This window comes from Sphaeramia orbicularis, chromosome 10 (assembly GCF_902148855.1).
Source record: "Sphaeramia orbicularis chromosome 10, fSphaOr1.1, whole genome shotgun sequence".
Taxonomy (NCBI): Eukaryota; Metazoa; Chordata; class Actinopteri; order Kurtiformes; family Apogonidae; genus Sphaeramia; species Sphaeramia orbicularis.
In genome coordinates, this window is record NC_043966.1 from 21,393,815 (window position 1) to 21,408,198 (window position 14,384).

General features: G+C 38.3%; 1 protein-coding gene across 2 annotated transcripts in view; it reads left to right on the forward strand.

Annotated features, from left to right (window-relative positions):
- Nucleotides 1-14,384, forward strand: part of diaph2 (diaphanous-related formin 2) — a 428,253-nt gene that overhangs the window by 250,766 nt on the left and 163,103 nt on the right. For both annotated transcript variants that reach the window (XM_030144879.1, XM_030144880.1), the window contains 2 exons: nucleotides 11,048-11,149; nucleotides 14,136-14,375. In XM_030144879.1, coding sequence (XP_030000739.1) covers nucleotides 11,048-11,149; nucleotides 14,136-14,375 — 342 coding nt within the window. The remainder of the gene's footprint in view (nucleotides 1-11,047; nucleotides 11,150-14,135; nucleotides 14,376-14,384) is intronic.

A 14,384-nucleotide genomic window follows, 5' to 3' on the forward strand; every position in this document is an offset into this window, starting at 1 on the left:
CACACAAACTGAGTGGGGAGATATATCTGCGTGGCGTTAGTGTAAGGAAATGCACATGCCATCTTGTTAATGGTAGAAGGAGGTACAATAAATAGCAAACTAGGGATGATAAAAGACAGAAAAAAGATAAGAAAATAGTATACACTAAGATTGACAACTTGGGGAAAAAAACGGAGTATAACAACACACTATGAAATTCTGTTCAGTTAAAAATGATTTTCTTCAAAATTGTCTTTTATTCATTTTGCAAAGAGAAGTGATAAGAACACAGTGAGTTGATAAATAGAAGGAACAGTGGAAATGGAAAGAATCAAGTGAGCAAGAGGTGTTCATAATGCATCTAAAACTCTGTAACTGGATCTTATTATCTTTCTTTTCCGTGGACATGTCTAATGTAATGATTTGTCAGCAGAATGTGGCAGTGCGTTGGCCTTGAAGTACCCCTACAATGTGTCACCCTGGCAGAGTGGATAGATAGGAGTTGATTGGCTCTTCTTATTCTGCATTAGGGCCCATCAACGCCTCGGAAATGATGTACACATCCCTGAATGCTGGCAGACAGTCCAGGTTTTCACTATTCATCCAGGCTCCATATGGATCCTCGCAATTCCACAGTTATTTTCATCGTCATGCTCTCCGCGTACAAACATACGTCCACTACATGCAAATGCGTGTCACTTATTCCCTTTTCCCTGCACAAATGTGTCATTTGTCACCCAGCCAAGGCATGTGCACAAGGTCCATGCACACACGCTTGGATGCAGCTTCTGTCTCACGCTTTCTTTTTAATCTCATTCGCCTATTCATAGTGATGGTGGACAGAGGTCACTTTTGTCTATTAGGTCAGCTTCATCAAATGCAAAAAGACAACAGAGCCACCCCACTACCACACTCTGTATAACAATGAGATGAAGAGGACAATGAAAGACAATAATGAACGTTGGCTCAGTGAAAACAGATTGAGCCTCAGAACACTTGGCAGAGGTCTGCTTTTAAAGGGCTGACAGCCCCACAAAGCCATTCATTTCTATTGTTGGCTGGTAGCAGAAGTAGCAAGGGAAGGGTCCTGTAGACCTTGTTTGTGTGGCAAAGAGTCAGACATGTGTCCTGAATTTTGCGGGCGAGTTATATTGTTTGGGTTTAGTTTGGATCCCTAGCCCCTGGAGTTCTTTTTTAGATTGTGGCTGTTCCAGTGACCTTGCCGTCACTGACTTAAGTTGGCTCTCACTTTACTGTAGGTTTTAATTTCTCAAAAAGTCCCTTACAGCTTTTTTTTTTTTTGTTTGTTTTTTTTTTGCCACGGGGAGAGGGCTTAACTGGCATAATGATGGTATTTGGTCTCCTGCCCTTACAGTTCTTGCCAATAGAACACAAGGAGTCTAAACAATGCCCACATTATTAATAAGCATTGTAAACTGAAATAGTTTATGGTGTAATCAACTGGTACACATGCACAGGATTGCTCATAATTGTTTACAGCCAGGGCTGATATGACGTAATTGGATGAAAGGATAATTACAGTGAGTGTTTTATTCCCTATTAATGATCTTTTTTGTCTGTATCATTTTATTATGACTACATCATTTCTTTTGCTTAAAATATCCACATGGCCTTTTGAGATTCTTATTATTCCAGTGGCACATTATTGTACAAAGCACAGTACAAGGACAAGAAAATGCAAGGATCCATGGCAACTATATAAAACAGTGGAATCTGGTTGTAATGTAACTGATACCGGTGAAGAATTATGACAGTTCAGTTGAGAGATTTTTTTGAAATATGTTAACATTTAGCTGCATGTTTAATAGCAGCGTATGGCTAACATTACTGTAGGTTAGTTTAACAGTTCGTCATCATATGCTCCTGTCACAAAGGTTTACATTCAGTCTAACATCATGAAAAAAAGTGGTTTTTCATCTTGCTAGCGGTGGCAATTTATAGAGGTGGCTGTTGTGATTATAGTTTCTAAACTCTGAAGTCTCTTCCGATTCATTATCCTCTAATGAGATGCTTAAAGCAGACTATGTTTGCAGAGCACCTTCAGTCTCCTATTTTGGCTCACTTCTAATTTAACCATCTCACATCAGCCCTAATCACAACTTTGACCTTAGCGGATTAGTGCAAATGCATGACCATGAAGGGTTAGAGTCACGTTGCAACTTGAGTTAGCCGCCGAAATTTCTGAAGTCACATTCGCTGAGGCACTGTGACTTTCAGCTTGTTAGGAAGAGGTTTCACAATGATTCAGCTGGTTTTCTACCAGGTGTATGCAGTGAGCACTTTTAAGGTGTGAACGTCCATAGGTTTCACAAATATTCACACTCAGTTGGTGTGCTATGAATGTGTCTTACTTCTATATGTAATAATAATAATGAAAAATAGTCAACTGAGATAGATTCACACATTGAGCAACACGCAATAAACATAGTAAACGATAAGAAGTGCAGTGCTAACAGCCGTGTAGCATCTCTTTTCTCTTCCTTACCCAGAACATGCTACATGATCGAGCTGCTCAGAATTAGTTAGTCATCACTAAATGTTTAAGCACGCCCAGTTTTTGGTGTGTGTGGTAAGCTTAGACTCATCAGCGGATGATGTGGCCCTTGGGGCTTGTTTTGTGGAATATCAGAGTGGCTTCTTAATGTTTAATGTCTGCCAATGTATTTTATATTACCCCATCTCCTTTTCAAAAGGAAAGGCTAATGACTAACACTGCACCGCCGCTATTCATTTGTAATTAGTATCGCCCTATGTTGTGTGCAAATGCACCAGTAAGAATATCAAAGAAGTGCACAGAAGTGTCCAGCCTTCCTTGTATTTAAACCCAGCATGGTTTAATAAGTAAATGTGTGCTCATAATTTTTAGCAGTCATTGGTTGCTCTACCAGGGCTTTTAAGAAAACAGTGAGAACCATTTGTATTTCTTTACAATTTAAGATGATTAAGATAAAATGTTTCACATGTTGAATCTAATATTGCATATCTTGATTCAGCTTTGAAATCTAAGGTGAAGACTAAATGATCCAGAGTATCTGAAGTGATGTAGCATGTGCCTACTTAATTAGATTAATTAGCTAATTAGATTTCACCAATTTGTATTCCAATCATTTTATTAGCATTTCACCACATGATGACATAGCTGATAACTAATTAGTCAGTTCTGCATTAATTTCACACATGGCTAACTTTAAGCTCAAAAAGAACCTGTCCGGTTGAAACAGTGCTCACAGGCCAGTGATGTTTAGTGACATAGAATGGTCAACCCCAAATTGTCAAATTGTGACGTTCACGTGACAAGACAGAGTGAGGTCAGGCTGGTGATGTGGTTATAAAGGGTCAAAGTCCTTAGTGGGAGGTCAGGCTGGAGGCTTTATTAACAAACCTAAGCAGATGAATATAAGGGACCATCGTTCATCTTGTATGTTGTTACGTTAAAGGAGGGATATTTTGCTTTTTTTAAATGGAATTATAGATTTTAAAATATTTCCTGTGTTCTACATAAACTGTAAATGCTATGCTTTGGCCTGAATTCATTAATTCAACTCCACAGGTCCATCTTCAACCCTATATCTGAGTAATGACACTAGAAAGGTTGTTTTAAGCGCTGGCCCTTTAAATGCAAATGAGTCACTTCACGCTCCACGCCCTCCAGGTTGTTGGCTGTGCTGCTCTGTCGCGTTCAACTAACAACTGAACATTTTAGGTAATTTGCTCCAAATTTTGACATATTTTCAGTATGGACTACAACTGCTGCTGACAAACAATTATGGCGTACTCGGAGAAATGTTCGTTGAATGTCTTGACCTTATATGTGCAAGAGTCATGATGTAACTAGTTATAGATGTAAACAAATAAAGGCAGGAGTTAAAACAGGTTTTGGAATTCACTCGATTTAGCCAAAATGAATATAAAGATAGCTTTGCAGCACCTGGAGGGTTCAAATTCAAACTTTTTGAGCTATTAGGGTCCCCAAATATACAAACTAGAAAAGTAATCGGAGAGCGCAGACCTCCGCCAAGGCAGATCAGTCCCCCTGATCACTACCAAAATATAATCATTTGTTCCTTGTGCCATTATCAACATTTCCTTAAAATTTCATCAAAATCTGTCGGTAACTTTTTTAGTTATCCTGCTAACAGACAGACAAACAAACAAACCCAGATGAAAACATAACCTCCGCCGTCCTTGGCAGAGGTAATAAATGTACCAAAGACTAATAAAAGTGGGTTTAGCAAAATATGACCCCTTTAAAACTTTACCTATGGGTTTATTATTGCAGCTCTATAAAGGGTCGCTGTGTGTCTTTATTTTAGCTACCCTTTACTTCGATCTTTCTTTCTGGTGTATTTTCTATCATTTTTCCTGCTGCTCATGTCAGTCATTTTGTGCAATCAGTCTCCATACCAGTAGGGCAAACACTGAATGAGAAAGTATTTAATTGTGCAGGTTGGAGTACGTGAAAATGCCCCAATTTAATTGTGCAGTGACAGTTATTGACTGTCATATCATATGAACACAAACAATTAGTGACTATGTTCACAATATACAGTTCATGTTGAATTGCAGACCTTGCACATCTTGGTGTCACCTGTCACCTGGTTGTATATTTAGTTTTGAGAAAGAACAGCTAGTTTCTTCGTGAAATGCATACATTTATATTCATATATTTTCAACTATTTTTTAAAGAAAATTATTTTCAATAGGAGCAAACTGTGTGCACACCGAATTGTAATACAGACTGACTAGGTTGTCTCACAATAAACACAAGTGCTGTCAGCTCTCTGCTTTGCACTACTTCCCTTCACCTTGCCATGGCAACAACCTTTCCGCCAGGTCTCACAGGAGTCTTTCGTACTAGCCTTGCTTGTTATTATTGTTTATCTCTCTTGTCAATCACTGAAATCACCACAATGCTCATCCATATGCATGGAACCATCATTACACTTGGTAGCCCGTTGGCTGCAGGGTCTGGCAGTGCCCATGCCAGGCTTTGTTCTCCTCTGTAACAACAGGTGATTGTAGCAGCCTGGCACATTGTCGGGCATCATTTGCATGGTGTAAAAGTGCACATGTGGGGCAAGGCGATAAGTATGGCTGTGCACTGGGCCTGTTGGATTAGAGCTTAAGCAAGAGAAACGGGGGCCCCCTTGGGCTTAATTGTGGTTTATTTTGGCACACAGCACATAACTCTCTTCTGCATCAAATGCTAATTTAACAATGAAATGTGAAATGCATTATGCTGATTTAGTGGGACTGGAAAAATAAAACAGAAAAAGAGAAGTATTGAATAAACAAAGTAAAGGCAGGGAAAGGGGAGACGAAGCTTGGCTTGGTGCAATATCAAATGAGCTTCAGAAATTGATGGCCAGGACCCAAGGTACCACATGTACTTTTCACTGATCATCACCACACTGCTGATCTCTAGCCACAGGGTCCAGGCCAGGTACTCTGTCCTCAGGTTGAATATTGATTAAAAGCACACACTCTCTCTCTCGCTCTCTCTCTCATACTCACACACACACACACACACACACACACACACACACATGCAGACACGGGCAAGTTCATGCACAATACAGCACAACAGTTAAATTTTGATTAGGTGGAGTCCATGCAGCTTCTCCTCAGGCACACTGGGTGCTGTGTTTTCTTAACCGAGTAAAAATTACTTTTCTGTTTTCACACTCCAATTCAGTGTCTTTGTTTCAGTGACAGATGGCACATCACTCACAGAGACACTCTCAGACAGCAGACTCCACAAACAAATTAATTTCTATTACTGTTTTGCATGCTCGCTCTTTTCTTATTTGATTGACAGTCTCATCATACAGCAGCACTGTATTAGAATAACTGTGTGAGATGTTGTAAAAGACTAATATTTACAAATGAGAGAGAAATTCATCGCAGAGTGGTGAAGGGCACCCCCCCTTTTCAACTTGTCGGGTTTGTTTTTTTCAGCAGATTGGCAAAATGCCCTGGGTTAAGAAACAAATTCCTAACATACATTATAAATAATGCACAGTCTTTATTGAAAGTTAGTCTCCTTTCAGGTATGTCCAAAATGTATATCGATGTGTAAACCCTCAAGGCTCATAACAGATTTGAGCAGAGGTGGAATTAGCTTATAGGAACATTTTTATTACCTCCGCCAAGGAGGTTATGTTTTTACCGTCTGTCTGTCTGTCTGTCTGTCTGTCTGTCCGTCTGTCTGTCTGTCTGTCTGTCTGTCCGTGTGCAAGATAACTCAAAAAGTTATGGACGGATTTAGATGAAAATTTCAGGAAATGTTGATACTGGCACAAGGAACAAATGATTAAATTTTGGTGGTGATCGGGAGGGGATGGGGAGGATCTGCCTTGGCGGAGGTCTGCGCTCTCCAAGTGCTTTTCTAGTTTATCACTTGCTTTCTTCCTTTTGTTGTTGTCTGTTTCTTTTAATCCTCCTTCACACTCTCCATGGTAAATGTAGGTGCTCAGGTGTGCACATTTTTTTAAAAAAATCCTCTATATTTCCTTCTAACAGACAAATTTAATGTCACACTAAGTCTGTCAGATTTTCCAGCCCCAAACTTCAAATTAATCCCTCCCTTCCCCCTCTCTCTCTCTCTCTCTCTCTGTCGGCCTATTTGCCTCTCTCTCACTGTGTTTGTGTCTTTCTCTCTGACTGCTTTTCTTATTTTGTTTAATGCGATTTTAGAATCTGTCACACTCGGTTTGTTGCCTGTCAGTCTGTCACTGTAGCTTTGCTCATATTGAGATTTGAGGGGTTTGTGTGGTTTGGCTAAATGTAGATTGTGTAAGACTACAATGGCTTGTATGACTGATGTTATTTGTTCAGCATACTCACCTGTGAGACTCTTTTCTATTGTTCTTTGTTGTTTTCTAGGTTGCACATTTGATCTTTTCATGTATACTATTATTAATGTCTATGGTGTAGATTATTGTTGTGGACGTATTTGATGTATTTTAGATACTGCAGATGCTTCAAAGACACATAAATGCAAAAATATCCAGAAAATGTCACATTTAGATTTTATATTCTGTTATACTTATCAAAACTGCCCCAATGTTCATAAACAAAATCACAATTTAATGACCTTTCTTCCACATTTTCAGTTCTCAATTCTCCTGTAGAACCCTAATCTTTTAGATAAATGCTGTCTACTTACAAGATAAACTGTGCAGTTACTTTTTTTATTGTATGACCCTAAGCTTAGTTTGAAAAGGGGAGGAAAAAAAAATACTTTTGGAACTGTACATAATGTCTTTTTAGGAACTGTCAAGCATTGGTCTGAGAAGTAATGCTTGTAGGATTTGAGTAGTCTTTTTATCTGTCTATTACTTTGTTATTGATTTAAAGTGAAGTCTTCACTGATTTTCCATGAGCCAGGTAGGAAGCCTGCTGAGATGTCACGCTAGGGAGATGGCACTCCCATGTTGCTCATCATCACAAAAAACGGGCAGAATACCACATGTTCCTTCGTCTCCCAGAATTGAGGAGAAAATCAATTAAAAGGAGAAAATCACATCTGTCAAGCACATGGCAGTCACAGCTCTTCTGTCTTTTTTTTTGTGCAGACCTCCCATAGGCCTTGTAGCGAGAACACAGTTTATTCAGATCATCCTTTAGATGTCATGTAATTCTCCAGCTTTTCGCTTTCATTTAACCTAACTTTATTGCTCTGAGAATGGCTTTATCGATTGACATGCGTCAGGCTGTATCTTAAGTTTTCTTGGCTTTCTTTATCATTTTGACATTACTGTTGGGAATATGCTCCTCTGAGCACTAAGTGTATTTCACAAGATAGGAGTCACAAGATAGATTTTACCAGAGTCCATTTTGATTCAACAAAAGAGAAAATGACAGATACCACCAAAACATTTCCAACAAAGTACTACTGAAAATTCTTCTTGTTAAAATAGAATAAACTGTATTATTTCCCAGGATGTAATCAATATGATAAGCAAAACATTCAGAATTGTCAGCAATAATCTTTGTGCACTGAATATCAACATTATTTAACATTTTTCTGTTGTGCTACACCAACACTGACTGTTTCAACAACAGCTGCATAGCAAAGTTAACACCTAATGCATGCTTAATACCACCCTTTTGAACTGTATTAACTTAGCACGGTTTTGCGGATGCTGTGAAACTGTGAACTTGATTCAGTGGAAGCTGGTTGACAGCAGTAGAGATCAAAGCTTGGAAGTGAAAGCCCTACAGATACTGTCATCCTCTACAAATGTTTAGTGAACCGTAACCTGTATCTCATTACTTTTACACTCTCCTTTACCCTTACACCCGCTCTCATTCCCGAAGCACAGACCTTTGACAGTCTAGGTAGAAAAAGTTGCATTTATTTTACCAATATTCCCTACCATTCAGCATTGTTGTATTCATACAAAAAGAGCACTTCCTAGATAATAACAAAGCTGTGGATGTGCATAACGCAGAATTGTGGACAGAATAGAGACAATCCTTGATAATATAATGTGCACATGTGCTACTAAACGTGCTATTTTACAGTTTTATCGTGTAATATTGTTTCCTTTCATTGTTTCCGACATACAGCATTAAAATAGAATTATGAGGGTTTTAACTTGAATATCTTAATACTGCTGCTGGTTGCTGCTTTGTTAGTATATTGTTGTATCTTGGCACATGTGCAGTGCAATGCAACGCCTTCATCTTCGCCGAAGGCTGTAAATGAATGTGTACTTTTGCTACTATACTTCCAGTAATCCTTCCTTCACTGCTGTGTGTGTCTGGTGGCCTGTGGTGAAGAGTCTGGCCCAGCCTCATCACCCAGTCTCCCACATTGTCACACATATGGTGTTGCTTTTGTGTCAATAGTGCTCTGTGGGGTTTCTAATAATTAACAAGATGACAGACAAATGAAATGACAACTGCAAGGTGGATTTGGTGTTGCATTACCGAGTCATCATCTTTCTTTTTCAATTGTAGTTGCAAATGTAACTCCATTTCTGATGTAACGGGCCAGTTTTGGAACGGGTAGATCTAAAATGTGCTCTGCCTATGAATTTGTCAGTGTGTCATACATGCTAGTGCAAATGGTTTTATACATGCCAAGGTCACTAAAATGTTCTTAAAATGTAATATCAGTAAAGCAAGAGATGTTGAATTGTAGAAATTTCGCACATTTACTGACCGGTGTTACCAAGGGCACCTTCTCTTCATTTCTAAACCTGATACAACTTAGAATGACAAAGGACTTATGGTGAATATGCCCTGTAAAAGACCTACAGTGTAAAGGTGAAACATACAAACAACATTTTTTTTCTTCTCGAGCAGTGCCAGAATAGAGCAGCATGTACAAACAGATTTTCCAGGCATTGACAGTAAAAATTGTGCGGTGTTGGGAAGGATTTCTGTTGTGTTGTTACTGTTGTATAAAGGACTTCCATTACAGTTCCATGGGTTTCATCAGCATTTTTATGTGTTTTATTTGTAAAGTTTGAAATGACAGCAAGGAATATTTTAATATAATATGGCTACAAGGAAACATGACTGTATTAAAAGCAAATGATAAATGACAAATCTTAGTTGATATTTACAGCATTTTGTCAAAGACAAGACAAAAGAAATGATTTTTTTTTTTTTAAATGCTTTTTTCTTTCAAGAGCTCATGATTTTATATAAGTGAATAATTAGCAACTTCAACTTTGTGCTGGAAACAGTATATTCGCTGTTGTGATTCAGAAGAGAAAAAAAAACAAAAAAAAACAACATGTAGCCAGTCATCATTTAACTCCAATATAAACCTTAACAATTCCAATTATTCTAATATGTTTCTTTACTATTTATATAATTCACTATTCTTTCTGCTTCTGCTGATATGATCAAAAGCATTCATTATCAAGGCTTCATTGCTTTCTGCAGACCCTAATTGGGGTTTCAGCAAAAGCAAGCAACATTTGATATAATGGCTTCCTCCCAAATAGGAATGCCTGCATTATGGCTTACTTTTTCTGTTGCTGAATTCCCTCAGGGAAGGACAGAGATGTCATCATTAGTGGGCAGTAGAGTCTATCCGCGGCTGCTGAGGTCTGTAGTGGTCAGACGGGCTCGTGGCCCAGTAACAGTGTTTTTCGCTGTGTTTCCCTGTCTGGGTTACCATCTGGGCACGTGACCCTAGTCTGCTCCCGCTGAATAAATTTAGGAAGCTAATGAGGAAGAAGGCTTTGTGATGATGTGGAAAAGGGCACCTCTTCCTCTTCTTCTCCTCTGAGAAAAAGAGGTGAAAAGTCGCTCTGGTCAATTTTATTAACTTGGCTGACCTTCACACAAACAATTAACATTTGCAGAAAACACAGCCCCTCCCATTAACTTCCTCATCTCCATCTTAATCTTCAACTTTACCACCAGGAGCTTCATTTCTTTCTGTAACAAGTAAAATTAAACAGAAAAGTAGCAAATTAGTGGCAAACCCTTCACATGTTTTTTGAAGACAATCGAAGGTCATGTGGATTATGCTGTAAAAGGTCAACCATCTGAAGTTCCCCGCTATGTACGATAATTGGCTACGGAGCAGTACTGCCACAGCCAAGATCCAACAGTAAGCTGTAATTATGCGACTTCATCTTCTCATTCCATCAAATTTTTATGTATCCTGCCTGAAATATCAACTAAAATAAAGATAGATAAAGGGTGAAAAATGTTTACTTTGACGGTCATACCCCAAAGAAGGTTTTCCATCAAATCTCTTTTTTCCATTATTAATTTTATCACAAGTTGTAGATGTGAGTTTATGTAACATGAGACACCGCAAAGTTCATTCAAGGGAACTTCTTTGCATTTTTACTAGCAGTATCTATGTAAGTCTAAAGGAAAAAGGAACATATTCAGCATCTGCACACTCGGGTGTAGTCTCTTTTCTCCTCCTACTGTGTAAGGTATCCTGTCATCCCTGTCCGTGAGGTGATACTTGTCCTGACGTGGGCAGAAAATGAGATTTGCATTAACAAAATGTGTCTGTGTGTTTGTGTGTGTACGTCTGTGTTTGTGTATGCATTCCCATTTGTAGAACCTGATAAAGAACCTGCCAGAGCAGAAAGAGCTGAGTGCACTGGCGGAACTAAAGGGCGAATATGAAGAGCTAGTGGAGTCGGAGCAGTTTGGCATTGTGGTAAGTGTAATTTCCTGGTTCCTGCTGGATCGCCCAGAGAGAAGTTACAGTATGCACAATCACACTCCCAGTCTATAACACTCCGCTGTATGCAGCTGTGGAATCCAGTTTTTCTCACATTCTCACGTACATACTGCACTTCCTAACACATTTCTCATTCCTTATTATCTTTCAGGTAATACTTTAATACTTTCGATGCATAAAAGTTTTGACCATCTATTTAGCAGACAAAAAAAAAACAGAAGACTTACAGATAGTTGCTTCACGTCTTAGTAATTTTCAAATACTCAGAGTTAGATTCAGTATAATAGCCTATTTAAAATAATAAACTTACAAAAAAGCTTTCAGTAAGCAGGGTTAACGTCAGCTAAGAACTCAATCACTTTTTTATTAGAATTTAGCTTGAAGACCTGAGTGAAAGCCATGTTTTGACATCGGATGTCAAGGTTGTCTTGTGATAAAAAACATGCCCTTAGGCTGCAAATCCTGTCCATAATAAAATTCCTTGAACAAGCTTGTAACTGTAATCAATCAGCTTGATGATATATCCCAATCTTCCAACTGATCTACAGTTAAAATTAGATATACTGACTGTTGGGTATTTGACAGGAACAGGATTACAAGTGCTACTGGTAACTTATTGTAAACGTAAGAGTATTTTATTCATATTCAAATCAGTGATAAACAGCTTTATCTTTATGGTTTGATGGTATAATTCTGTTGTTTTTTACTCTATATATTAGTCAAACTGACATATTTGTTAATTATTACCCCGCCTCCCGAAGGGGAGGCAAGGGGTATTGGTTTTGGTTCAGTTTGTTTGTTTCTTTGTTTGTTAACACTCTAGCAGCAAAACTATTGGTTGAATTTGTACCAAATTGGGTTTATACATTACCAGTGACCCAGAATAGATCTCATTACATTTTGGGAACAGTAGGTCAAAGTCCAAATTTTTTATGAATTTTTAAAATCTTTTTTTTTCCCATTCACTTATAATGGATGAAATTTCAAATATTTGTAGCAGCAAAACTATTAGTTGAATTCTTACGAGATTGGGTTTATGGATTGCCAGTGACCAAGAATAGATGTAGTTACATTTTGGAAAAAGTAGCTCAAAGTTTTTTGGGTTTTTTTGTTTTAATTTTATGAATTTTTAAAATCTTTTTTCTTCTCCCCTTTACTTATAATGGGCAAAATTTCAAATGTCTATAAAACAATTTTGTTTCAATTTACTTCAAACTTGCTACACATATAGAGGCAAATGATATGCTGACATGAGCACACACATAGACGTGATGACAGCAGCCACATCAATGCCAAAATAAGCTACAATACGTGTGGGGGGAGGGGTTTGTTGTGCCTGACACCACTTGTTATATAATGTTTTGTTTCATGCCAGTCTTGTTCATCAAGCTAAAAAAAGTGACTATAGTACGGCACAGAACACAACTTTAAATCAGTTGTAGAGGAAAGAAAGTACATCATCAAGCTCTCCTGACCTTTTCACCTAGTCACAAGTGTGATTACTGTTTAATTAACTGCTCCTGTTGTCCATTTACCAAGTGAACACCTTTAGCTTTCCAACTGAACTGTACAGTATGCCAAGTAAAATAAATATGATCATATATCTGATCATAGCAACACATTGTAAAACTTCAATTGGATCTCTGAGTCGCAGATGTGCTCCCAATCTTTTTATTTAGATGTAGCCTTTTTTTCGCCTTTGTCTTTTAGAAGATGTAATGAAACAGGGTGGCGGTCTCCCTCATGATCCCACCAATGTTGTGATGACATACATCCCCACTGATGAAGTGGCTCCTCAATGCAAAGCTGTTTAGTTCCCCTGGGAAATAAGCCATGTTCAAGCTTTTCTCTGCCAAAGCTGTCACCACCATGCTCACTTTCTTAGTGATTTCTACTTATTGTATACAAATCAGTGCAAGTGAGGGAGAGGGAATGAGGGAAAGTAGAAAAAAAAGTGTGTGTGAATGTGCGTATGTGTGTGTGGAGGGACTAGAGGTGGGTGGGAATGTTGATGTGAGGGGAGGAGGGATTATTTGACAGACAACTTGCCTATACACATGAATAAATTTGAGCAGTAATGAAACATTATGGGCTGGATCTGAAGGTTGCCTTCAAGCAGCGGATTATGCAGCAATCTGTGCAATTTGTCTGTGGCGGCTGCTTTGCCACATATCTTACAGCGAAAATACTATTTGTTTTAATTCCCTACCATTTTAATAGCTATTTTTTGTCTCCTTTTCCTACATTTTTGTGGCTCAGTGATTCCACTCCTGACTGAGCCCACAAGTATTGATTAGGGCAGTTTTTTCCCCCCTTGTACAACAAATCCATTTAATGGACAATTCCTTTATTCATTTTAAACTAGGGACAAAGCAGAAAACTAGAGAAGCTCATTTGTTAAGAGGGGTTGTAGATTTTCAGTTCATTAAAATCTCTTGGAGTGGAACTTAAAGATTCAACATGGTAATGATGGCAAATTAATGTATATTCAGAGGGGTCTTTGTTCACTCTATGAAAGGTTATTGTAACAAATTACAATACAAAGTTAAATTTCAATTGTCTTTGATTCTGAGAGGAAAAGTGAAAAGCAGAGACCCACAATAGTTCCATTTACAAAGCCCTTTTGTCTTTTTGCATACAGGTAAATACCAGAGATCACGAGAAATATATTATTTGTTGAACAAGTGCGGCAGCCCCAGGGCCTCAATTTGCTTGTAATCAGTGAAGAGTGGCTTTTACCTTAAAACACACACATTTAACTGTGAATCACAAATGTGGCACATTACACTTGTAGACATTCCAAAGACTGCTGAGCAAAATAAATTAAATTCCACTGTCATTTATGCTGAACATGTTTTCATAGACCATTTACTGTAATCACACTGATGGCCTGAAGATGTGATTAACTTTCTTTTTTTTTAATCTATTATTTATTTACATTTTTGTTTATTTATCTTTTTAGATGAGTTCAGTAAAACTCCTACGACCACGTCTCAACGGTATCCTATTCAAGTTGACTTTCGAGGAGCAGGTGAATAATATCCGGCCAGACATCATGAATGTGACATTCGCCTGCGAGGAGGTGAAGAAGAGTGAAGGATTTAGCAAGCTGTTGGAGTTGGTGTTGCTGGTTGGCAATTACATGAACGCTGGCTCGAGGAATGCCCAGACATTTGGTTTTAACATCAGCTTCCTCTGCAAGGTAACACAC